General features: G+C 33.1%; 2 protein-coding genes across 5 annotated transcripts in view; one reads left to right on the top strand and one right to left on the bottom strand.

Moving 5' to 3' along the window:
- Window positions 1-8511, top strand: part of LOC148272642 (putative cytochrome P450 301a1, mitochondrial) — a 35485-nt gene extending 26974 nt beyond the window's left edge. For all 4 annotated transcript variants that reach the window (XM_088239789.1, XM_088239788.1, XM_088239786.1 and 1 more), the window contains exons 7-12: window positions 97-292; window positions 2233-2395; window positions 3467-3636; window positions 4518-4596; window positions 6971-7225; window positions 8306-8511. In XM_088239789.1, the coding sequence (XP_088095915.1) occupies window positions 97-292; window positions 2233-2395; window positions 3467-3636; window positions 4518-4596; window positions 6971-7225; window positions 8306-8413 (971 nt within the window). In that variant the 3' untranslated portion in view covers window positions 8414-8511. The remainder of the gene's footprint in view (window positions 1-96; window positions 293-2232; window positions 2396-3466; window positions 3637-4517; window positions 4597-6970; window positions 7226-8305) is intronic.
- Window positions 8512-13596: 5085 nt separating this feature from the next.
- On the bottom strand, window positions 13597-25520 carry LOC148272643 (putative cytochrome P450 301a1, mitochondrial). The gene is made up of 8 exons (XM_088239770.1): window positions 25386-25520; window positions 22565-22758; window positions 21325-21526; window positions 20066-20228; window positions 18836-19005; window positions 17460-17538; window positions 15809-16009; window positions 13597-14099 (listed from the first exon to the last, which is right to left on the bottom strand). Exons 1-8 carry the CDS (start codon window positions 25397-25399, stop codon window positions 13992-13994), a joined length of 1131 nt encoding a protein of 376 aa, XP_088095896.1. The 5' UTR covers window positions 25400-25520; the 3' UTR covers window positions 13597-13991.
- Between the last annotated feature and the right edge of the window lie 569 nt (window positions 25521-26089).

Here is a 26089-nt window from a genome sequence, read left to right on the forward strand (position 1 = left end):
CCGATCTTTGTTCCTATATGTTTATCGGAATAATTATTTACATGATCATGATGTTCTTCAGTTTTAATTCAAAAAGATAATTAATTTTACTTCTAGCTATTTCTCGAGTCGCTCTAGACACCAGATTAGGGTGCCTAGATGAGAACTCACCGCCGGATACTCAGGAGTTGATAGATGCAGTCACTACCTTCTTCAAGAACGTCGGAGTTCTGGAGTTGAAGGTCCCTTTCTGGAGACTCTTCAGCACCCCAACGTGGAACAAATATGTGGCGGCTTTGGACACCATCAAAAGGTAATATTTTATTACGGAGTCAAATAAAACAGTAAATAAGTTGCTATTTTGACACTCAAATCAAGTGGAAGAGTAAATCAGTTGCTATTTTGACACACATGTCAAAGAAAATTGTGATTTAATTATATTTTGATGCACATATTGAATAAAGTAGTAAATATTGAATAATCGTAAATTGTTAATTCGATACATGATTTGTTTTTTTTTATCAAAAAGAGTAGTTATTCAGCAGGTACTTATTTTAACACTTACGTAACAAAAATTGAGAAATAACCCAATTATAATTTTGATACCCGAATCGATTAAGGAATTGACTTAGTTGCAGTTTTGATACCAAAATCAAATGAAACATGATACCTATATGGTTAGCAAAGCAATGCGTATATTAATATATAATAAATAGAAAATTTCATAAAATATTTCTGTACCTCAGAGGCAGACGGATGCAAATTTGATGAAATGACATTTCGATTTTTGTATCCAGTTTATGATCATGTCCATTGATTTGAAGAAATTAAAGTCTTATAATGAAAGAACCAACGAAACTAAAAACATACAAATGAATGATAATAATTATTAGAAGTAGATTTGACGTTTGTATTTGCATTTTTCAGCCTCTGAGGTACAGATTTATTGCCAGCAGTTCAATTTACACAAAAAAGTATTACCCGTCAAATAAGGATAAAGAAAACTGAACCTTGAAAATCTAGTTGCGTCCTCTTTTATCCATTTTTTGTAGAGCACTTAAAGGAGGTTATTTGTCTAGGTTTGATACGTTGTTGGCTCGTGGAGATGAAATAAGCGCGATGCTGCGGTGGAGATCTTGAAGATCAAGTCAAGCAGGTGACCAAAACTGTCACAAGTCCGCGTTTCATTCACATCTGTTTTCCTTCAGGCGCGGTAATACCGACCGAGCAAAATGCCCGACATCTCCGGGGGAAAATTTCAACTACACATGTAATCGAAGAACTCAATTAAATGTGCTATCATGAATCGATTTAAATTATCCCTTTCCTACAGGGGTAATCGCCGCGTCAAATTTAGCTGCTGGCCACAACAATTCCTTAATTGAGCGAAGCAGTAAGACGCCCAAGTTAATTAAAATAAAAACTTGCACACAAATCAAATGAACTACACATTAGCTATAATGAATGTAGGTATTTTGTCGGGAACCACAACATATACACAGTCATTTGCATACCCACATTTAATGGATAGCTCCTTCTAGATTCTAGAATAGTCATAAGCTTAGAGTTATTTGTATTTATTTATTTACTATCATATATTATTATATTACACACACAAAAATTATAATTTATACAAAGTGGCTTTGACTATCTAACTAGGGTTATTTACCCCGTTCTACACAACTAGTAATTACGATTGAGTTAATAGTAAGTAGGTACTTCATTCAAAAATTTCTGCGCTAACTGTACCTAGAAGAGTGTGGACATTATCCTTAAATTCTTTATAATTTCTACCCATTTATTTATTTTGACAGGATTTTTGGTAATTCTAAAATAATATTAAATTCAACACATTAAAAAAAATCGTATTCCTACATAAGTACACCCCTTTGTTGGTGAGAGGACCGGAGTTTGACGTTTGCAGAAAGAACGCCTTATTTGAAAAAATATTTATTTTATGTTTTTGAATTCAACCATAAACAAGTACCTACTAAAATTTAATATTTAAATATTTACAATTTTTAGTTTTGGAATTTAATCACAAACAAGTACCCGGGCACCTACTTATCAATAAAAAGTATTTTTTCAAGGCAAGCCAACATTCGGGCAGGACAACGTCTGTAGGGTCAGCTAGTACCTTATAAATATCTAGTTCGTTTTTATCGAGGTGCTTGGTATTAAAATTTAGCTCTTCCGATCGGAATGATCGAGGTTTGAGTCCTGCAGCAGGTAATGTGATGTTTCTGATTTCAGGTTGGCAGTCCATCATGTGGAGGCCGCCATTAAGAGGGACGAAGGAAAGGTTGTACAAGGAAGAGAAAGGTCCCTGCTCCAGAGATTATTAGACGCAAATACCAACGATCCTAAGGTGGCCATTGTGATGGCTGTAGACATGTTTATAGTTGGCATTGACACGGTAATAAAAGGGAAATATCTCATACTACGAATTCAGATAAAAATATAGAAAATAAATTTAATTGAATTTTCAAAATCAATTTTTTAATTTTTTTTATTGAAATTTTTTTACATAAGCATTCTTCTAAACAATTTTATAATTCCCGCCAAACTGCAAAATCAGTTTTTTTGCAGGGATTTCTCTCTTTAAACATTTTGGTAACACAATATAATAATGTTTTCATAAAAATACATTAAAATCTTAAATACATCAATAAAATAAAAGTTAAAAATGAAATACAAGTAAATCAAGTCTTTTTGATACCGAAATATATAAAAAATAATAAACAAACACTTTTTTTGACACTGTTTTCAATTGTTTGGTTTCCCCCCTTTTTTTTTATTTACACACTAAACTTAGAATTTCAGAAAAATATTTTTAAAACCAATTTTACTTTATTTTTATTTATATCACTATTCTTTATTTCGTCCGGCAATCTATTTACTGTGCGAGAGAGAATATAGGCCCTGGTCCTATGGATATATGTATATTATCGTGAAGAAATGTTTTCATACATAACATTAAAAAAAAATTATTGAAAAACATGTCCCTACAAAACCGCGACATGTTTGGCTTTAATAATAATTGTGACAATTTTTTTTTGTTTTGTCTAAACTTTTGTTGACATATTATAAGCGAGATGAAGAACAATTCGCCACAATAAAGGTTTCAGCTCTTTAACTTCACAAATGTCAACAGATGAAAGAATTAGAGGAATATAGATGTTAAGATATAGGCGGAGTGGTGAATGTTACGCAGGGTGTAAAGTGGCCAATTAAACCAGCCAATGAAAGGTCATGAGCCCTATAGATGCCTAGACTTCTATATTACCTTCTCTAAAATGTTCTACTTCTCTGTTGTAATATGTTAATATCAACAGCTCCCCAGTGAGTTGAATTCAGTCCTTGTCCAGAATTAAAAAAAAAAATTGTTTCGAAATTATATAAATAAAAAATACATGATGATTGTTTAATCTTTTCAACTGGCTATTCGTTTTTTTTTTTATAAAAACATAAATTTTGTTTTTTTTAGACTGCCACAGCCGTTGCTTCAGTTCTTTACCAGCTAACACAAAATCTAGAAGTTCAAGAAAATCTTTATAAGGAAATATGTACAGTACTACCAACCAAAGATACTCAAATTACAGCAGCAAAATTAGAAAGCATGCAATACCTAAAGGCTTGCATCAAGGAAACATTAAGGTATAACATATTTTATTTTTTATTTTTTGTTTATTAATAAATTTCATAAAAGGTACATGTTTTAAAAAATTTCTATCCAGATGTACTTTTATACATCTAGTAAATGTTATCACTGTAACTCTCCAAAAAAAGAGACCAACCCTTGTGCTTGGAGAGTGACTTACACTGTTGTAGTTGTTTATTTATAAGAGTTTATATAATTTTGAATAAACGAGTACATGAAAAAAAAACATGGGATATATAAAGAAAAAAACATAAAATTATAATACATTCATACAAATTAAAATTTAATGCAGTTTTTACACGTAAAGGTTTTTTAAACACGATACATGTAAGATTATTTTATTTATCTGAAAAAACGACAGAAGGTTTATAAACAATTTACACAATCACAGTGATGTATGAGTCGAATTAAAGTTTTTTACAACACGACATTTTTTTTAAACATACCAATGAACAAAAAAAAAATCTAAAATAATAATTACGTCCTAAAGGCGATAGGAGGGATGTAAAGGATAAAAAAATATTAGAATACGGATAAGATATAGGTAATACTGAAAAAACACCCATGTAATTTACATTTAAAAAATATTACCGGCGACTAACTGACAAAGATACTCAAATGATCTAGAAAAATATTTTAAAAACATTTTTCCGAGCATTTTTAAGTAAGAAATCGTCCTGCAGCTTCAATTTTTTGATAATTCATTGCCCAAAAACAATAGCTTTGTATTTGTGTATTTAGGGCTTCGTTTTTTTTTAATTTAACATAATTTTGATCACTTAAACAAGGCAAAGAAAATAACAGATCATTTTACTGCCTATTATAAAATCGCTCGAGTATTTGTATTGATCAGAATTATATCTTGATTTTTTTTTAGAATGTATCCAGTTGTAATTGGAAATGGAAGATGCCTTACAAAAGATACTGTCATAAGAGGATATCGAATTCCTAAAGGAGTGAGTATATTATTTTGATTAGCATTAGTTACTATAAATTATAATATTTTGCATACAGTTATTTTGACATTATTTAAAAAAGATTTTTTTACTTTTATATTAGTAAAGTTGTTTTAGACTCTTAACTCTTTGTTCCCTGAACATAAATTTAGTAGAGTTTTTTAACTTTTTATATTGGAATTATGTTATTTATGGTTTGAAAACAATCATCAAACTTTTTTTTTTTAAACTCTTTATATAATAAAAAAATAGTGGCAATCTTTATATAAACCATTTTCCTGTACGTGTGATGTCACTAAACTCCTCCTAAACGGCTTAACCGATTTACATGCGGTTTTCAGCGAAATGCAGATCTTTGCTCTGCGCGTGTTCGTAGATATTAAAACTTTCAATCAAATCAGTAAAAAAAAAGTTAGCAGTATAAATATTTTTTACATCGACCTACCGGGGTTGCATTTGACTAGAATGCATACTAGGCAAAAATGGAAGAATGTTGTTTTTTGTGTTTAAAAAAAGTTTATTTTTGAATGTTTAAAAACAACATTCGCTCTATATGGATCCCAATCAGATTCTTTCCTTACATTCCTTATTGTTTCTTCCAATTAATTTCTTTTTACTGGATTTTTGGTAATACTAAAATAATATCAACTGACATTCAATACATTTTTGAAAATCGTATTCATGAATAAAGTGCCCCCCCTGTTGGTGAGAAGAGCTGAGTTTGACATTAGCAAAAATAATTCTATATTTGAAAATTTATTATTTTATGTTTTGGAATTCAACCATAAACAAGTACCTAGATACCTACTTAAATGAAATATTTGAATATTAATAATTTTTAATTTTGGAATTCCGTTATTTACAAATACCTGTTTATCAGTGAAAAGTCTTTTTCCAAGGTTTAGGCAGGCAAGTTAACGTTAGGGCAGGACAACGTCTGTCGGGCCCGCTAGTTATATTTACATTGACAACTTGCATTATAATCAAACCACATAAATATTTTTAAAATACATAACTTACTTGCTATTATATTATGATAGCAAGTAAGTAATCAAACGGGTGATAGTTCTACACAAAACTAGTCCCTAGGAGTATTTTTTTAACCTTATTACTGCAAAAAATGGCCGAAACTACTCAAAAATTTTCAAATATATGCCCACAGTGATTCATTTCATCAAATTCCACCTCATATAAGAGTTAAATGCGTTATTTTACACCATGACAAATTTGTTCCGTCAAGGATTAAGTTTATGCAACTTGCTTTTTATTTTCCCTTTCAAATAACACGTAGACCTCAATAGATGGAAGAAATCAAATGAAAGACATAACCCCCCCACAATACATCACATACAAATAATATAATCACTAGATCCTCAACACATAGACAACTTAAACAAATACAAACTCAAACCACTTTCGGACAAAGGGATCTTATTCAATTAAAATCTATAACCTACTTCCACTATCTATTAAAACAATAAGTAACGAGAAAATGTTTAAAAAGGCTATAAAAAAATGGATAGTGGAGCTAGGTAGAAGTAAAATGGATTGTCTCATTCGCCCCAAACCAATATTGAATCAACCGCTCCACAAGTGTATAGCTTATGTTAGGTTTTTGTTATTTTCTTGGGTGTTTTGTAATATAAATAATATAGATGTACATAAATACCTTGTTTTTAAAACTGTCTGAATATTTGATAATTATCTTCGTTTTTTAAAGTTAATCTTCTTTGTTTTTTCTCAAATGTAATTTTAAATAAGTATATTGCTAAGTGTCCTCGTCACGGGAAACCCCAGTGAGGTCACATTATTTTTATTATTAATTATAGTTTGTAAGCAAAAAATATGAATAAATAAATAAAAAAATAAAATTAAAATAAAAAAACAAAAAAGAAATATGGACGTTCAAACATTGGCAGAATGGTTAATATAACACGTGTGTGTGTGTGTAAAAAGACCTTGTCAAACCAAATTAATCACTTACATCGAGTTGCGGTCCGTGGCTGCTGTTGCGGACTAACGGATCAGAGATACGAGATTCGAATTCCACTCTACCGCAACTTGATTCTCATTTTGTCATAGTGAGTTATTTATAACTTCTTAAAAGTGACACCCAAATTGAAGTATTTGAGTAAATCATAAAAAAATCAATTTAAAAAAAAAAACTAATTTAAAAAAAAATAAAAACATCCGATGACTGATCATAAGCCCTGTAAATGCTTGGACTTCCTTATTCTCTTCTCTAAAATGTTCTCCATTTTTTTAAATTTGTTAATTATAATAACTCCCAAAGGGGGAGAATTACAGTGTTTCTACGAAAATTTGGACGAACTCTAAATATTGCTGAATAAATCATTGTTTTTACGTTTTTTAGACGCAAGTGGTTTTCCAACATTACGTGGCCAGCAATTTAGATAAATACTTCAAAGACAGCTCCAAATTTCAACCAGAAAGATGGCTGAAGGCTGAATGTCCCAACAAGACACCAGGAGTGCAGGAAACTAAGGAAGACTATAGAAAAGAGAGCCCAACGCATCACCCTTTTGCCTCGCTCCCGTTTGGATACGGAAAAAGGATGTGCATTGGAAAAAGATTTGCAGAGCTAGAACTGCAAATGGTTATTTGTAAGGTAATAAAAATATTATTTCTCTGTATCTGGGTGGATGAGTAATAAAATGCTTTGTGAAATAGAATTAAAATCTCGGAAGAATGCTTTTAACTCGATGGCTGCTTTCAGTTATAAATACTGATAGACAAAATCGAGTGAAAAAAGTGTCCGTCTCGTACTGAGGTGATTGGCCCCGGGAAAACCTTTTTACTGCACATAAAATTAGCTTTTTAACTACGGTCTAGGCTGTCTAGGGTCTCCTAAAACTTTTTTGTTAATGATCATATTAATTTCATTTTTTGCGTAATCATACCCCATAACATTAAGAATATATCAAAATTGTTAAAATGTTTTTTGCCAAATTCTCTTAATAATAATTCAAATTTGTCTTTCTTTTCCCCCTGCGCAAACAGAAAACATTACAATTCATCGCTTTACAGTTTTATAATCTTTGATTTGTTGGTCAGTTTACACGTGTGCTTTTTGCTATTTGGGCACATATTTCCAACCATAACCACATAAATCCGGTTTTCGTGCTTTATATTTTAATTGAACCGCCTTGCTAACGCATAGCAAAAATTTAGATCAGTGTTGTTGAACATGTCACAATGAGAGCAGCGCGAACAGTATTTTATGATAAAATGTACGAATTTCGCAAAAAACTCGAAATATTATGAAACGGTTTTTTAAATACTATCATGACAATTATAATAACATATGTATATAAATACATATATATTTTAGATCGTATTGCGAGCATTTTAGCTTGAGTATTCCTGGAATCTCCGTCAGGAACTCGCGGATTTTTTTCGCTTTTAGTCTCGGAAAGATAAAACTTGTCAAACATGGTAGACAAGATTCGGTCCCATATAAAATGGGCTTAACAAAATACGATTTTTGTAAGAAAATAACAAGTATATTGTAGGCCTTATAAATCTGGTATAAAGTTGGCCCGTGCAAAGTGGTCGAAATATCTACCGCTATGCCTAGGCATAATTTTATACCAGGTTTATAAGTAAGGCCCTGTAAAAACATTTTATTATTAAACTAAAAATTATGTAAATGATTACGACAATAAATCAATCTATTATTTATTTTCAGATGGTGCAGGCGTATAAAATAGAATATCACTATGGGAAACTGGACTATCATATTGTCCCCATTTACACACCGAATGGTCCCCTTAAATTGAAGCTTATTGATCGTTAACATGATCAAGAATTTATTATCGCGCTTTAATTATTTTTTAATAAATGCTCAATTAAACATAAGATCAAAAGGTTGGAGAAATAAATAATAATAATCTGTCATATTTTTTTATTAACCTTTTAGTCCATTTCATTTAACAACAATATTTTGAGTTTGTCCAAATTTTTGTAGACAAGGACTGGATTCAACTCCCTGGGGAGCTGTTTATATTAACATATTACAACAGAGATGAAGAACATTTAAGAGAAGGTAATATAGAAGTCCAGGCATCTACAGGGCTTATGACATTAGATGAATCTCACCTGCATAAATAAAGGTTTCAGCTCTTTAACTTCACAAACATCAACAGATGAAAGAATTAAAGGAATATAGATGTTCAAATATAGGCAGAATGGTGAATGTTACACAGTGTGTAAAGTGGCCACTTAATCCAGCCATTGACAGGTCATAAGCCCTGTAGATGCCTGGACTTCTATATTACCTTCTCTTAAATGTTCTTCATTTCATTTTAGCTTATTAAAATAAAACGTAGGTCATTTCAACATTAAAGAGCCGGGAGTTTATTTTTTGATTACTGGTATCTCTTAGAACTCGGCATTAAACAGGAAAGTTTTTTTCTTAGTTTAAAATCTTGGTTTTGGCTCATTTGTTTGTTTTGGGGGAATTTCTGTTGTCCTTCTAAATGATTGTGGCGCCTCCGTCATAGACAATCCTCAAGGACCTACCGAGGAGCGAAACCACACAAGCGAACGCAGCTCGTTAAGTTACCAGCCTGCGGTTCGATACCCAGCCGGAAGTAGAGGGAGACAAGAACGAAGACTATAAAAAGCGCGAAGTTCAAGGTCCGTTCTTCTCTCCTTCTCCGAAATTCGACTGCAGTGCTTCCTCACATAAAATTAGTCTTCTATAAAACACGTGTTAGATGTAAATTTGAATTAAGTTAGATTTTATCGAATGTATAATAAAATATCTTTGCATTACACGCCAGTTTCTTATAAAATAAATAGTGTTTTCCATGTAAGTAAGCCGTTCTTATTTCTTGTGTGATAAAATATATATATGAATCCTTTTCCCCGCCACCTTCTGAAAAGAACGTAGTAGGGAACGAGAGGTCATAAGGTACCGACGGGACCGATTGCAGGCTCCAACAGGGACGCGAGGTCCCGAACGGATGGATGCAGGTAAAAAGGAAGATAGCCTAATCCTACCTCACGCACACGCCGGTGAGTACAAAAGTTACACACAGCGTGTAGAGAGAGACCCCAACAGGTAAGCAAAACGCCACACCCTCATGATTATTTTACTCCTTAACGGTTTTGATAATACGTTTTTACCACTTGCTAAAGAAAAGACGAAATCTAAACCATTGAAAACAGTTATACGGGGTGTTCTTTAAACCCTGTCACATCCGAAACCACGATGATCAGTATGAGCAAGAAGACATATTGGCACATTAAAAAGTTTTAAAAAAATATATCACAAAGCATATGTTTGCTTACTTTTGCAGGGGTGAAAAGAGAAGGGAGAAGAGGGGAGTCTGATACTGCGTCGCGCTCCCCTCACTTCTCCCCTGCAGAAGTAAGCAACCATTTGTTTTTTTTAATATTTATTTTTTTAAATTTTTTCTTTGTTCTAAATATTTTTTAAATATGTCTTCTTGCCTATACCGATCTTCGTGATTTCGAATATGACAGGGCTTAAAGAACACCCTGTATAAGGAAAGAAAATAACTATTTAAAAAAATATTTCAAAGTTCCCGAGTCCTGTCCTATGAAGGGTTCATCGAGCAAAGTGATCATTCATTCACCTTAATACAATTAGGAAGATAAGTGTTTTTTTTTTAAAATTGTTATCGAACGAAGCTTAAATTAAAAAATGTATATTTTTATGTACCGGAGAACGAGGTGGCTCCGGACACATTTTCGAATATTTATTAAGTGTATTCGGGTGGACAAAATATTTTTTTAAAAATAATTTTAACTGGTCAATGTTTTAAGTACATGTGAAGCACATTACCGCTATGATATATATGTATTTTTTTCATTTGCTAGTTTTAGAAAAGTGTCCGGAGTCGCCACTACAAGTGTAAGACTTTGGGCGGCGATAAAATTCTCTCTGTAAAGAGAATTCAATTGAAGTTGTGAGGACAACATACATTAAATGATCAAAATATTAGTTTTTTTGTTTAAATGATGTGCGTAACACATGTAGGGTTAAAAAAAGTAAGAAATAAAACATTTAAATTAAAAAAAGATTCGAGTTCATTTCGTTTTGTTTGGAGGTTTTTGGCATTAAAACACCACGATTGCCAGACGTGTTGGTGATTTTGGATTAAGCCGCCCTTAACATAGGGAGCAGACGCTGTTTGTAGCCGCCCAATCTGGGTCAGACGCTACTGCCTGTTTGGTTCACGGGAGGTATTTTATTTCTCTCCTACCCTGCATATCTGCCGAGTGTTACCCATCCACCACCTGGGGACGCGTCTTCTAGCGGTTACAGGCTCCGCGAAGGAAATTGTTTGGAAATGAATATGCATAAAACAAAGATTATGAGTCCAACAGGAAACATTTTCATTAACAATAATAAATTCGAAGTGGTTGATGAATACGTATATCTAGGCCACAAAGTCAAGCTTGGTAAAGATAACCAGATAGCGAAGTTACCAAGAAGAATAGGGCTAGGTTGCTTACGGCAAACTTAAATATATTTTTGAAAATAAAGAAGTCTCTATATGCTTTAAAAGACAAGTATGTGAATCGTGCATATTGCCGGTGACAACATAGGGACTAGAAACCATGTCTGTAACACAAAAAAGTAGCCAGAAATAAAAATGCACGCAACGATCCAAGGAAAGACAGATGCTCGGTGTATGTAGAGAGTGCTTTATCGACGTGCTAAGAAGCGACGCGAAAACAATTTTTCACCATGGTTGTTTATCGTATTCGCGATCACAATGCAACATCCGTGAACACCTTATATTAAATGTCAAAATATTTACGTTTCGCGACGTACAATCCTGCTGCGCAATCACACATTTGAATTTCACCGGTGTAAATATGGAAAATATTCCAACACTGCTGTTTTATTTATTATTTTTTATGCTATTTATTGCATTTAGCCGGCGCGGCGGTTGGCAAGTCAAATGTCAAGAAAAGCAGTCCCCATAGTAATTGTAATTTAATTTTCACTTTTTTGTAAAATATACTCCGTACTATTTTGCAAATTTTGTATTGTATTATTATTTGAAAATAAACGCTGATTTTTCGCCAATAAACAGTATTTATTTACGAGGAAAAAAAAACAAACTGACACGAGCGTTGACTTAGAGATTACACACGCGTTGACTTATGACTGCGATAACTTAAGTATGTTCATTATTGTTCATTGTGATCGCTCAAATGCTTAGCATGTTTTCAATCACGTCGATAGTTATTTGTGATTGAGCTACAGAGCAGTTCTGGGAAAAAGGGAACCTCATTTAATAAAAAATAAATTTCAAATTTTTCAATTTAATATTAAAATAATGGGAAAATATAATAGTAAAAATATTTTATGTAATATTTATTTCAAAAATATATTTTCTTATATTAAACTTGGCAAATATTTTTTTTACATTTCTGTGTTTGAATTTATAATACTACATTAAGATTTACTAAAAATAATGAAGTCACACACATAAAAAATATTATCAGATACTTTTTATACAGTTTTTCAAAAATTAAAATCGATCTTACTCGATTAAGAATATAACTCTCTCATTGTAATCGTGCCAGTTTTACAGTGAGATGGTAACAGAGTTATCTTCATTTATAATATAAAATGGAATTTTCTATATAAACAATGACATAAATATTCATAAAAAAATGTGTTCTGAAACACGTTTAATTGCAGGTTACCAACGAAGATTTGAAACGGGTTGTGGTCCCGTGGCTAGTGTCGCGGACTCACGGATCAGAGGTCCAAGGTTCGCACCCCGCTCTACCACAACTTGGTTCCCATTTTCTAAAAGTGAGTTATTTACAACTCGTTAAAAATGCCCCCCAAAATTTAAATATTTGGGTAAATCATAAGATCGCAAATATTTATTTTTATAAAAAAAAGATACTTCAAATTTTCGTACAGAAAATTAAATTTTTCTTTATAAATAATTGAAGATAACTCTGTTAACGTCCCATTGTAATCGGGGCCCAGTCCAATAGTAACAGATTTAAATTCGGGGATTCATATTTATTACAAAAAATACATAAATTGAAACACTGATTTTTCTAAATTATCGTACCGTTTTGATCGCGCCACTCACCAGATAGCAGGTGGATGCTCGAAATTTGTGGGTTTTGTTGGTTCGCGGAATTTGGCGTTGCTATGGTGTTATCTTTATTCACTAAAACCAAATACAAATGGATGCAATAGGGGAATGTGACTTTTTAAAAACATTTTTAAAGTAATAAAAGCCTATTAAATACTGTCCTTAAAAAAAATTTTGCTAATTTTTTTGGAGCACAAAATGTATTTTTAAATTTGTAATTTTGAATTCCCGTAAAAACGGCCATTCCTTCGGCCACGCCCCTAATACGTTACGATTCATGTTTATTTGTTTCTAGCCATTGAATTTTGTTTAGAACATTATCACGAATCTTGACGTCACAACAAGCAAGGCCAAACACGTCGCGTTTTTCTACGAACGTATTTTTAATGAATTTTTTTTTACATTTATGTATGAAAACATTTCTCCACAATATTGTGGAGAAATTCATATTGATTTTGAAAATGCAATCAATTATTCTAAATTCATTTCATATATTTTAATCGGAATTCGTAGTATGATATATTTTCCGATTACCTGCCTTATAATGGGATTTTTATAACCTTAATTTTCGAACTTGTGTCACGGCAGGCTCTATCAGAATTCCTGTTGTCAAATCGGCACTTGTCGGTTTCTTAAGTATTGATTCATGCGATAACACGACGCAGTCGATTGGTATGACTTATTGATAGCTAAAACAACTTGTTAGCAATTGCGCTGAAAATCTCAGATCACATGCACATTCTATGACAGTTCAATCGGCCGGAGAGAAAAATATTGTACCCACAGTAGAATAAACGCAATATCCAAACTAGGGCTCAGTAGGTAGCAAAAAGTTTAACGCAGCAACTTTGTAAATTTGAAATACAAAATACATATAGCAAATGTGACGCAACCAGCTTTATTTAATGAAACAAAAAATACATAAAAACGAATATAATTGTGTTGTTCTACGTTCAAAAAGTGATCATAGCCCGTATCACAATGGAAAGTTTACAAAGTTATCGTTGATAATCTATTAAGTAAAATTTTACATTCACATAATATGTTTAGTAAAACGTGTTTAACTATAACTTACCGACAAAGACACTCAAAATTTTCATATAAATTTACACATTTTTGTAAATGTTTTTTTATTTTAATTTAAAGACAATTAAAGATAACTTTGTTGACTTTCCATTTTAATCGGAGCCCAGGAGTTTGTTCGCCATTTTCCGTTCGTTTTCTATTAAATACTGAGTATTACATAGTTTTTTTTAACATTTAAGTATTTTCTTATCGTTTGATCATCTTAAACTTAAGTTCTCCATCAGGGGCGTACATGAAGGTTACTGCGTAGTCCAGTGGCTTGTGATGGTACTCCAGTTTGTACGAGCGAATCAACTTAAAAGAAAAAAATATAACCATTATTAATATTTGTATTATTTATTAATTAATGCACACTGGAGAAAATCTTAACTAACTAACTAACCATCACGCCATTTCCCCAGAGGGGTAGGCAGAGAGGATAGAACGCCACACCACTCTGTCCTGGCACACTTCCTTTGCTTCCTTCACATTCATACATCTTCTCATGCACGCACGTCGATTATTCCGACTTTTCACATGACCACTTTCAAGAATTTGTTGTACTTGATCATGCCATGTCTTTCTCGGCCTTCCTCGACTTCTACAACCAGACACATTCGCATCATAAATCTTTTTAGCCGTTCTTTCATCATTCATTCGCTCCACATGACCGAACCATCGCAAAAGACCTTTCTTAATTTTGTCGATAATGTAACAGTAAACACAAACACATTTATAAAATCCATTTTTGAAACACTATTTTTATGGTATAAAATAAATATAAAACAGCTTTGTATTGAGCCACTTATTTTCTATTTTTTCTACCAATCGATTTCAAGGCTATACAAGCTTCTTTATCAAGGTATACTTAACTAATGAATTCTATCCTTTTTTATTTTATCAATGTTTACCAAATATTATGCTGCGTATGGAGCTAATAATCAAGTGTTTTTGTTTTGTATGGATGGGAAACGTAATGTGAGATGGGTACGATCTTTAAAACTAGACAGGAGTGGACTTAAGAAAATTTTGTTAATTTTTTTCTTATATTGAATCGCTTTTTAAATTTTAGAGCTAACCAAGTTGTCTAGTTTAAATGATTTTTTTTCAAAATAAAGGACTTTTAGTCCTCTGTTTATTTTAAAATTGTGATTATTATTTCATTTTTCATTTAAGTTTTTGTACATTATTTTATTTGTACATTGGCGGGCTTATTGCCAAATGGCAATTTCTTCCAATCGACCAATAAAATTAAAGTTTTATTTTTATAATTCATGTTAACACATATTCAAAAAAAATAAAGATGAAAAAAAGCTACAGATATATAAAAATAGAACAAGATGTATTTATATAAAAATTAACTTAAATCAATACTATTAGTCAATGGGAAAATGAAAAAAATAGGAAAGAAGAAAAGAGGAGAGATTAAGGAAAAGAAAGCAGATGTTTCTTCAGACGTGATTTAAACAGAGATACTGTAGTAACATATTTGATAATGGATGGGAGATGATTCCACGGTCGAGTGGCATGGACACTGTATGAGTTAGAGAAGATAGAGGAATTGTGGATGGGTATTAAGAGAGTGCCTTGAGAATTAGAACGAAGAGGTAAACCACGAACTGATAAGCGTTGAAATTTTTCACGCAGGTATATTGGAGCGATAGGACTATAAAGTACATTGAACAGAAGTGAGAGGGAGTGATAGTCTCTCTCTGCTGTCTAATTTTGAGCCATTTCAGTTGCCTACGATAACCAGTGCCAATTTTCTATCAGATTAATAACAGAAAGACTTAACTTATGAGTTCCATATGTTTTGATTTTTATTAAAACATCACTGTTAAAATAAAGTAGAATAGGATTCATTAGTTGATAAAATCTTGATAAAGAAGCTTGTGTAGCTTTGAAACCGGTCGGTAGAAAAAATAATAGTGGTTAAATACAAAGTTGTTTTATAACAGTTTATGAAAGTTATAATTCTCAGAAGATTTTGAACGAGTTCTTCACTAATTCCTTCCAACACGTACCTTAGCCAAGAGGATCTGAATCTCCATGTCTGCGAACCTCCTCCCCAGGCACATCCTGGCCCCGAACCCGTAGGGGAGGGAGGCGTAGGGGTGGATGGTCCCCTCTGCGCCCCTAAGCCAGCGTTCAGGCCTGAATGTTTTGCTGTCCGTCACCCATTCCTCCATGTTGCCCGTGATCAGGGTGGGGAATACCATTCTTGTCTGTAAATAAGAATCGAATAAACAGATAAATTTTGATGATTTATTTATTTATTCTTTTACATTATAGGACGGGTGCGCGTGAGTTGATTTAAGGTTAAATGAGAAATATGGATTGCAATTGAAGTTATTTATTAATCCGTTATACACGAGTTCTTGTCCGAGCTGATGTTGCAGCGGACTGCGCGTTCGGACCTGTCAACCTCACGGCTTTGGTGTTGCAACAACATATTTCGTATTTTTTTACTATTATTTTTAAAAATGTAACCTCGCTGAAGTGTCCCGTGCTTATGGAAACAATTCAAATTAAAAATGTTTTGAGTGTGTCCAAATGCTTGTAGACATGCCGAACTTCCTCTCAAGGGAGTAATTTAGATTAAAATTTGTTGTAACAGAGAGGGAAAACATCTTTGAGAAGGGAATATAGAAGTCTAGGCATTTACAGGGCTTATGACCTGTCATTGGCTGGTTTAAGTGGCTACTTTACATAAAAGTGGTCTCCATAGAAATTTGTATTTAGTTTTTTTTTTAAGTTATAAGAGAACGGACGTAGCAAACTCCGGTGACACATGTCATCAAGCGGAGGCAATACGTTTAGCTTGGCCGTGTACTGCGAATGCCTCCTGAAAGCCTTAACCATGCTTGCCTACATTACAAGACACAAGCCTTTGAGGTGATTTTCACACAAACGGCGCTATATAAATAATCCAAATGTAAAAAAATATAAATAAATCAGGTTCTCGACGTCTTGGACGTCCACTGATGACTGTTCATCGGCAGTTCATGTCAGAACTACGAGACGCAAACCTAACTTGGGAGGATGCACAGGAGCTGGCAGCCGACAGAGATGCCTGGATGATCTTCGTGGGTACCAAATGCTCCAACTAGGGAGCGGACATGGAATGTTGATGATTTATTTATTTATTAAGGAAATCATTCAGTCTTTATATAAATACAAGGTACAAAAAAACAATTAAAAAAAGTAAGACCAATTACAGATTTCACACTAATTTATTATGAATGCAGGAGGAGAGGGGGAAAAAGAATTAAATTCTAAAAAAATAAAAATATGAATATTAAATAAAAAGTACATAAAATGGAGAAGACATTGTATAGCTCAACTCTACTCGATGATGATGATTTGACACACGGCCGGAGGCAGCGGGTTGAAACAATTCTGACAGTACATATATTAATTTATTTATCAGTTCGGAGAAATGCTTTGAGCTGGATGCACGTCCAGCAAGTAGTTTTTTTTTTTTTTAAATACAAGGTGGAATGATACACTATAGAAGTACATAAAATATCTAGTGTCACGGGCCGGCTAGTTTGTGTATTGGGCCCTAATATTTAATACATAAAAAAAAAAAAAAACAGTCACTCCGCTGATCTGTGAGTTCAATATATTAGTTTTTAAATTAAATTTTCTTTTTTATATTTTTATGTTTCTTACCCCTTTAGGTATTTTATAACCACAGATGATCATGTCTTCCTGTAATGTCCGACCGTTGCCAATCACTGTCGAGTAGACCCTGAAATAATGCATCATTTAACATGCTCATATTTTCTATTTTAGTCACAAAGAAATATTTTCAAAATGGGTCCATAAGTTTAAAATACATAATATGATTAATCTTATTCTTATTTAAAGAGGGGGGGACAGTGCCATGTAAGTTCCTGACATCACCACGGCTTGTGAAGATCTATTGTGATGGATCCCCGTGAATAGTTCTCTCCCTCCAAGTTCAGGTCTATAAAGACCCTGGCTACTGTGTGGAAGGCGAGAGTTCTCATTTCGCTAAATCTCCCCCTCCATTCGTAAAGTATCGGGCTATAAGTTAGAGCATGAGTACTTAAACATCCTCAGGTTCAACCAGTGGTCCCTCGAGGATGTGGCTTCTTTAATGATGTGAAGCATCACATTCACATAGTCTCTGTAAAGGTGTAACCCTCACTCGATTTAGGCTGAGATTTATTAGGTTGAAAGCTAACTTTTGCGAATATTATTTGATCAGTTCCTTCGGGTGGTGTTGACCAAGTACTTTTTGCTAGAGCATTGCGCTCTGCTTCCTGGCCCATGACCTAAGCTTATTACGAGAAAATATACATCACAATAACTTCTAAGCTATGAAAAAAACAATAAAAATTTTCGAATAATTTTTTATTTTTTTATAACTGCCTACATATGTTTACTTTATATTTTATTCATCGGCGTCACACCAGAGGCGGCTTTCCCTAATGTCCATTGGTTAAATGACCCCCCAAAATTTGCCTCTTATTAAAATAGTTGTGCGGGTCATTTCTGAATCTGTCCCAAAACCAATGTCTTATCTCTAGATTTTCTCATGAGAAAGAAAGAGATGAAACCTTCCGTGCGTACATGAACATCGGAACATTTCGCCCAAAATTAGTTTGATCGCGGACATTGTCCCGGGAGACAACAATATGAAACAAGAAAGATAAGAATAAGATTGATAATAATAATATGATATTGGCATTGGTTTAGACTGGATAAGGTTCGATGATAAATGAATTCCTATGTATTTTACATACTTACACAAGGACGAATTCTTAATGAAAAGAATTAACATAAGCTTATATTTTCTATTTTCTAACCATAATATACACAAATATCAAAGCCAAACATATCGCGTTTTTGTAGGCATGTGTTTTTAAAGAATTTGCGTTTTAAAGTTACGTATGAAAACATTTCTCCGCAATAATTTTTTTTTTCCATATTGATTTTGAAAATACAATTATTTTTTAAAAATCCATTTCACATATTTTATCGGTATTCGTAATATGTGATATCTCCATCCTTTTTTTTACCTGAAGACTTCTTTGACGAAGGCTTTGAGATAGTTCAGTTGGTCCAGGTGAGAGGAAGTGATCGGAGTGTCGGGGTCCGGCAGGACATTTAGCAACTCCTGGTAGATTTTCTCTTGTTCTTCTGATCTCGTGGCCAGTTGGTAGAGAATGGAACACACCGCCATGGAAATCTGGCGGGGAAAAAATTGGCTATATTTTAAATGTATCCAAATGTTTGTAGACTAGCATTGGATTCCACTACCCAGAGAGTTATTAAGATTGAAATTTATTACAACAGAAATAAAGAACATTTAAAAAAATCGGAAGACGAGGTATTTACAAGGCTTATGATCCGTCATTATGAATGATCAAACATAGGCAGAATAGAAATTGTTACGCTTCACAATGTGTAAAGTGATAATCATTTAATGACCATTCTCTGTGTTTAATTATCATACTTAAACCAACCAGCATGCAACGATAGGGTATATAAAGCTTATAGATGCCTAAAATGTCTTTTTTTTTCTTATCTCTGGGCAAAATAATATTTGATAAACGCGTTATAAAACTTTTTTTAAATCATAAGAGTATATGAGAGTATTCATTGCTTTGCCTATGTTTAAACATAGATTAAAATTGTCAAAATGGCGAATGAACACAGTTTGCAAAGTGACTACGTAAACAAGCCAATGACAGGTCATAAGCCTTAAAAATGCCTAGACTTCCATATTTCCTCCTCTAAAATATAATCCATCTTAGGTGTAATATTTTAATCTTATTGTATTATAGGGGGTAAAATCCAGTATCTTGTCTTTAAACATTAGAAAAAGCTTAAAATATCGTAATATTATTTATTAAGTGTACAAACAGATGTACAGGTTAAATAAATATAAACAGAAACAGTAAAAAATGTATATAAAAAAAATAGTAGTGCCTGCCATCCAACAACATGAATTTACTTAATAATTGTACTAAAATAAAGTCACGACGGCTTAAACTATATAAAAAAAATATGTACTATTAATAAGAATAAGATAAATATGGACAAAACAAGGAGATAGTGGGAAGGAAAAGAAGAAAATTGGTGAGAAGTGGTAGAGGATGAATAAAGGAAAGTAAGAATGGAAAATTGGATTATGTGCATAATTAAAATCGATTTAAATATCTATATATGCCTGTCTTTTAAATACAATCGAATGTTCTAGATAAAATATAAAAGTAAAATTCTAGATAGAATAGAAATATCCTCACAGTGTCAATGCCGACCAAGATAAGATCCAGGGCCATGACAGTTGCTATTTTGGGATCCTTTTCGCTTATCAAGACTCTCTCCAGGAGAGAAAGGTCGTAGTCTGAGGACACCTCCTTGTCCTTTAGTTTGTCCAACGCCATGTCGATGTATTTCGAACATATCCTGTAAAAAGAATTATCTCATCAATGGAAAGCACATTTTATATGGTCGTCATAATTAATACCCTTCCACAATTCCTCTTTCTTCTCTAACTTTTATAGTGTCCATTCGGCTCTGCTGTGGAATTATCAATTATCCACTATCAACGATTTTTTTTTTTTTTTTTCATAAAATTACATATATTTATTACAAAAAAATAATAATGACGTATCCCAAACTCTATGAGGTCAAGGGTCCTTTGTGAAGTTGGAATACAACATAATGGAAAGTGGAAGCATGTACATAATTAAATAATAGCAAAAATAAAAATTAAATTTTATTACATAAACATACATATATTGCAATAAACATCTGGGCAACACGCTTAACAGTATATTAATCTATGCAATATCTCCTAGCAGTTTCCTGCAATGGTCTCTTCCCTTAGAAACAATCCAGACTTGTACACTCTTTCAAAAAATGGCGTTTGTTTTAAAGAACTTAATATATTCATCCAGGACATTAAATACTCTTGGGGCCACGAAAGAGAAATTCCTTTAAGCAAACGTCTTACGTGTTTTTGGAATTAAATAATTCAAATTACAGGAAAACCTCAGGTTTTTTGTGGATATCCAAAATAACTAAGATCTTGACTTCCGTAAAAAAGTATGAAGATTCTAGGCAGAGGTTCCTGAAAACCATGGTTATTAGAATTAGTTTGCCGAAGTAGATTTTAGCGCACCGTTTACCCTGTTCCCTACTATTTTATCATAATGTCGGTCTGGGTATTTGTATCCACTGCCTGAACAGGACTGAGTGGACTCACCTCATCCCGCAGTAGTTTGGAGAAGTGTAAAAGTTTCTCCCCATTTTCTTGGTAAATAAAATATTGAGCTGAAGTTGTTCTATCGATAGGCATCAGCGGGGCTTTAATTTCCCTTAAATAGATCGTGGCATTTTGGCAGATTACATTTACTATCCTCATTGTCTGAGCTACTGGAATAGATGTGCATCAGATCTTTACCAAAGGTTCTGAGTCGAGTCTTCAGGTTATGTCTTTTGACTCAGAAAAGAGAGCAGAGAACCGGTGCGGGAGGGCGACCCAGCCTTAGTTACTTACTCTATGAAGAAGTTCATGTTGTTGACGTATCGCGACCACAGCAGGGTGGGTATGTACCGCCAGAAGGGCGCTTTCAGCTCGAGGGTGGCCACGTTCCTCAGTGCAAACTTGGCAGCGTTAATTATCTTCTGGGGCTCAGAGTCTGACGACAAGTTCGGGTCCAAGCAACCGAGCCTGACGTCCAGCGCCACACGTCCAATACCTGTTACAAAATACGTTCATAAATAGAATATATTGTGGTGGTGACGGGTATGTTAGTATCAACATTTGAACTGTTAAAAAGCTGTGCTAGAAAAATCCTTTTGGCGCGGTGATGTAACATTATGTTACATCATGCAAAAATATATATATTACATATTTAGGTATATTAGATCATTTAAGTAAAATGTTTTGTCCATAAGGATCTTCGAAAATGACAAAATATCGAGTACACTTTTTTTTAAGGAATAACCCACCAAGCCTCTATTAAGAGGCTTGTCATCATAGAGGAGATAGAGGGGATATGGAAGGAGGTAATGAAAAATACACCACTACACCCAGATTTTTTTCGTGCAACTGGCGGGAATCAAACCCGCTCACCAGTTTCAGTTGAACGTCTTACAAATGGAGTCACAGTGCCTGAGACAAATATTTGTAGGAGTTTTGTTGTTGAGGGTTGGAGCTCCTACCCCAGTTAGAGATTGACACAAGATACAATATTGCTGTTTATTTAATTGTGTTACGCGAGTTTTACGGCGATGATGGGTTGAAGAGACTGCACTTAAATTATATGCTGGAACTGTGGGACTGGCTGACTGAACTACCACGACTTGTAGTCTCTGTATAAGCCACGTTCCTTTTTTGTTCGCATCTCGATGGTAGAGACGGTGTTAATGTACTGCAGAGCAATGCTCCTCTCTTTCTGAGCAATACTGTTAGAGTTGCATAATTTATTGTATTGGATTCTATAGAAAACGATAACATTGCTTCATCGGTCATCGCACTATTTTAGGTGAAATATTTAAGCACGTGTGTGTCACCGACTATGGACTATAAACCCCACATAGATATAAAACACTCGTTTGAGAGAAAGAGACGTTATTTAATCAGATCACTTAGCAAGACACATATATAATTTCAATAAAATAAAAAGAGGCGCTTATTATCAGGCGATCATTTCCTAACCTCAGGTTACCATGCAGTGAGTCGAGGGAGTTTTTTTCACACAGTATGTTAAAGGAAAAATAAAAAATATTCTTACATTCCAAAGACCACTTGTGTATCTCGTTATCAAAGTCTGCTGGCATCTCGTCGTGACTATCTTTCATCTCCTGCATTCTCTGTATGAAGTCCTTGGTCACATGCTCAATGGGCTCTATGTATTTCCTCACCGTTTGGATCTGAAGAACGGGCTTCTGCACTTTGGTTCTGAATTGTCTCCAAGGTTCTCCATGCCTGCAAATAACAAAAATAAATGAATAAATCTCTACTTGCAAAATACTCACGTAACATTGTAGTAAGTATATTTATTTAATATATATTTAGGTTTTAAAATAAGTTGAGTACGTTTTTTTCCAAATTTCACGAGTACCAAAAGTAAAACAAAATAGTATACGTCATTCAAAAGAAAATGTTCTGATCTACAAAATTATTTTTTTAAGAAAAAAAGAGGAATTATTATTTTAAATATCAGACCATTTCCTAAAAGCCGTAAACAGCTTGTGCTGGAAATACTGACAAGTTGTGGTAGAGTGGGATTTGAACCTTGGACTTTTGGCCGTGAGTCCACATTATTTTATTTGATTAGCCAACCCTTCAAAATGGAATGTCAAGTTGATGAAAGCGAGCATTTTCGACATTTCTGTTTGCCTTCAAGTATTTTAATGTCATGTCATATGAAATCGGCAGTCAGATGGCAAAAAGGACCATCTTTAATCCACAAACCAACATATTTTAGTTTTGCCTTTCAATGATAAATTACCATTCTTAATAATTCTGTTTTTTTCTTATGTGTTTTTACTGAAATTTTCTAAAATTAAAAAACAGAAAAAAATACAAATGGACCCCTCCCTTCTGGCACCTGACTACCAAAATATAATTAAAATTGAAACTGACAAATTATAACGTCAAAAAATCAATTCAGAGGCTGGGGCCGTATGTAAAAATTTTGACGAATGGATATTTGAACATTATTTTTCGGTCTCTCTCTTGCAGATGCATCCCCAGTACAGTGCAAAAAAGACAACTGCATGTAAGACCTTTTGTTAGAATAGACAAAATCGACGTTTCGCTATCCCGTTTTCCGCACCTCAAAAGTCAACCGATTCTGTTATTTTCTGGAATATGGAAGTCTTATTGGGAATATTGAATTCTAGGCATTTATTTGTTTTCAATTATAAACTTATTGTACATTATATTTTAGGTGTAAACTTAAGTTGTGTCAGTTTTCTTCCAAATGAAGAGAACATAAGGACACACAAAAAAAGAGATAATAATGTAATTCTTTTTCTGCACAATTAAACATATTAATGTATACGTACATATTTCATTTGGACTAAATACAACAATTGATATAAAATTTTCGATTAATATATATATATCTTTATTTAACACAAAACATTTTTTTTCTTTTCTATATAAACATATACACGAGTATGTACTCAAATCTAGCAATAGCAAAGCATTGCCGGGTTCAGCTCGTATATTATATGACTTCAAATTACTAGAAAGCTTTAAAAAATAATGTTCTTTTGATCAATAATCAAACAAACTTTTAATATAGTCGTTTATACGATGTTCCACTGTAATAGTTACCCTATTAAACCTATTAAGCTTACCCCCTTCCTCCATCCTCTCTACTTTTTTTCATTTTTTTCTCAAACAACATAGAATATTTTCATAATTTAATCAGTGCATGTTTGTCCTTATCAGTGCATGTGCCTTTTAAAATGCATGTCGTGTTGGTTTTATATTTTTATGCAACAACTATGGTGAAGGTGTATAGTGGGTTTTGCATGTTATTAAGCATGTTTTTTTTTAAGCCAATCAACAGGCTTAAGTTAGCCCTATTAGATTGGTATTAATGAGGAATGCTTAATCTAAACGTGCTTAGTGTGTATAATTAACAAAAGGTATGAATATAGCATAATCCAAGCGGAAATGGCAAGTGTGACATCTCGAGTCAGGAGAGACAACACCACTTGCTTCTTAAATGCCTGCCCTTGGTAGGAACACATCGACAGTACCGTTTAGTGAGATTTCGTTCACTGTTCTGTGAGGATCCTTGGCAGAGGGGAAAAGAATCCGATGTTAGTTTTATAATTTCCCACAGCAAATACATGATTGGTACGCAAGTTACGGCGAGGTACATTAATGTTTATCTGAACAAGGATATCATGGGCATCTATACAATGAGATATTAATTTGTGCAAGAATATCAAACCAGCCAAAATCCTTCTGAATTCTAAGCTAAATGTGTGAAAGTACTCTAGACGATCATAATAGTTAATTATGAAAGTATTTAATCCGATTCTGAATATTAACGATTTGAAAAATTTAGCTGCACCTATTTAATCCGCGTTATATGAATATTATAATTAGGAAACCATATAATAGAATTAAATTCAAGCAAACTACGATCGTGTTGGTTTAATTGGTGTCCTGACGAAAAGACGGGCACGTCTCGAAACCGGTAGAAATATAAAAGCCGGTAAGTGGTTATATAAAAATATTTAATAACATTAGTACAATGTTTGACCACAAAGTTAATGCTTTAAATAATTGTACAATCAAATTACTAAATAACTATAACAGTGTCAGTCATTCTCCGAGCACAAGTCTAGTCTAGTCTCGTTTTGGAAAGTTACAGTTATAACATTAACTAAATTTATTAGATTGTAAAAGTTAAGTAGATTGTAAAAGAAGAAAAAAACATGCATCATATTAATGAAAAAAAAACAATTTATTCAAAAATTTACACGATGTGAAATTACAACACATTAAAATCTTATCAGATACCCAGCGAAATATTAAGTGGATAGATTAAAAATAATGTTTTAAATTTATTACTGCAATTTGAGTACCTTAAGCGCACCATCACTGACCACACTCACAGCGCCAAACAAGTAACCCATTTTTTTTACTTTCTCGCCAATTATTTGCGCGTTCGCTTCCGATAATGAATTGACGTAGATGCCACCGTTACAAAACGATACAACAATACAACAATATTTTTATTAGGTATTTATACATTGTTTTTCTGTGACTCTCTCGTAAATTCCTTTCCGGTACTGTGTGAAAAGAAAACCGCATCAGACTAATTATGCCTCACTAAGAGCGATGTGTCGCTGTGCCGTTAGGTAAAATTATTTAAAGAAAAAGTATTAGAAAGAAATTTGCTGGGTAGGTACTTTTTCCGTTTTTCCAAATTAATTATCATATTTTGGATGGTCCTAACTCCCATAATAAAGAATTTTTCTAAAAAGTAAAACAATATAGTCGCGCCAATGGTAAATATCTATAGTTTGTTAAATAAATCATTGCTCAAGTTACATAATCCACAGAAAAAATCTGGGAATAGGTTTGTATGAAGAAAAGAGAGACTGTTTTCTCTTAAATCTTTATATTTATTTACTTTACATAAAACTTATTTATTATTTTTTATTTTCTAAATGAACACCTCACTGGGCATAACCCGTGTGAAGGCATTCATTTACATTATTTTTATATTTTGTTCTAGTAAATAATGAATAAATATAATATAGTAAATAACACTGTATTGACAACA

Source organism: Micrasema longulum, unplaced genomic scaffold (assembly GCF_059751315.1).
Source record: "Micrasema longulum isolate JH-2025_06_02 unplaced genomic scaffold, ASM5975131v1 h1tg002263l, whole genome shotgun sequence".
NCBI classification, from domain to species: Eukaryota; Metazoa; Arthropoda; class Insecta; order Trichoptera; family Brachycentridae; genus Micrasema; species Micrasema longulum.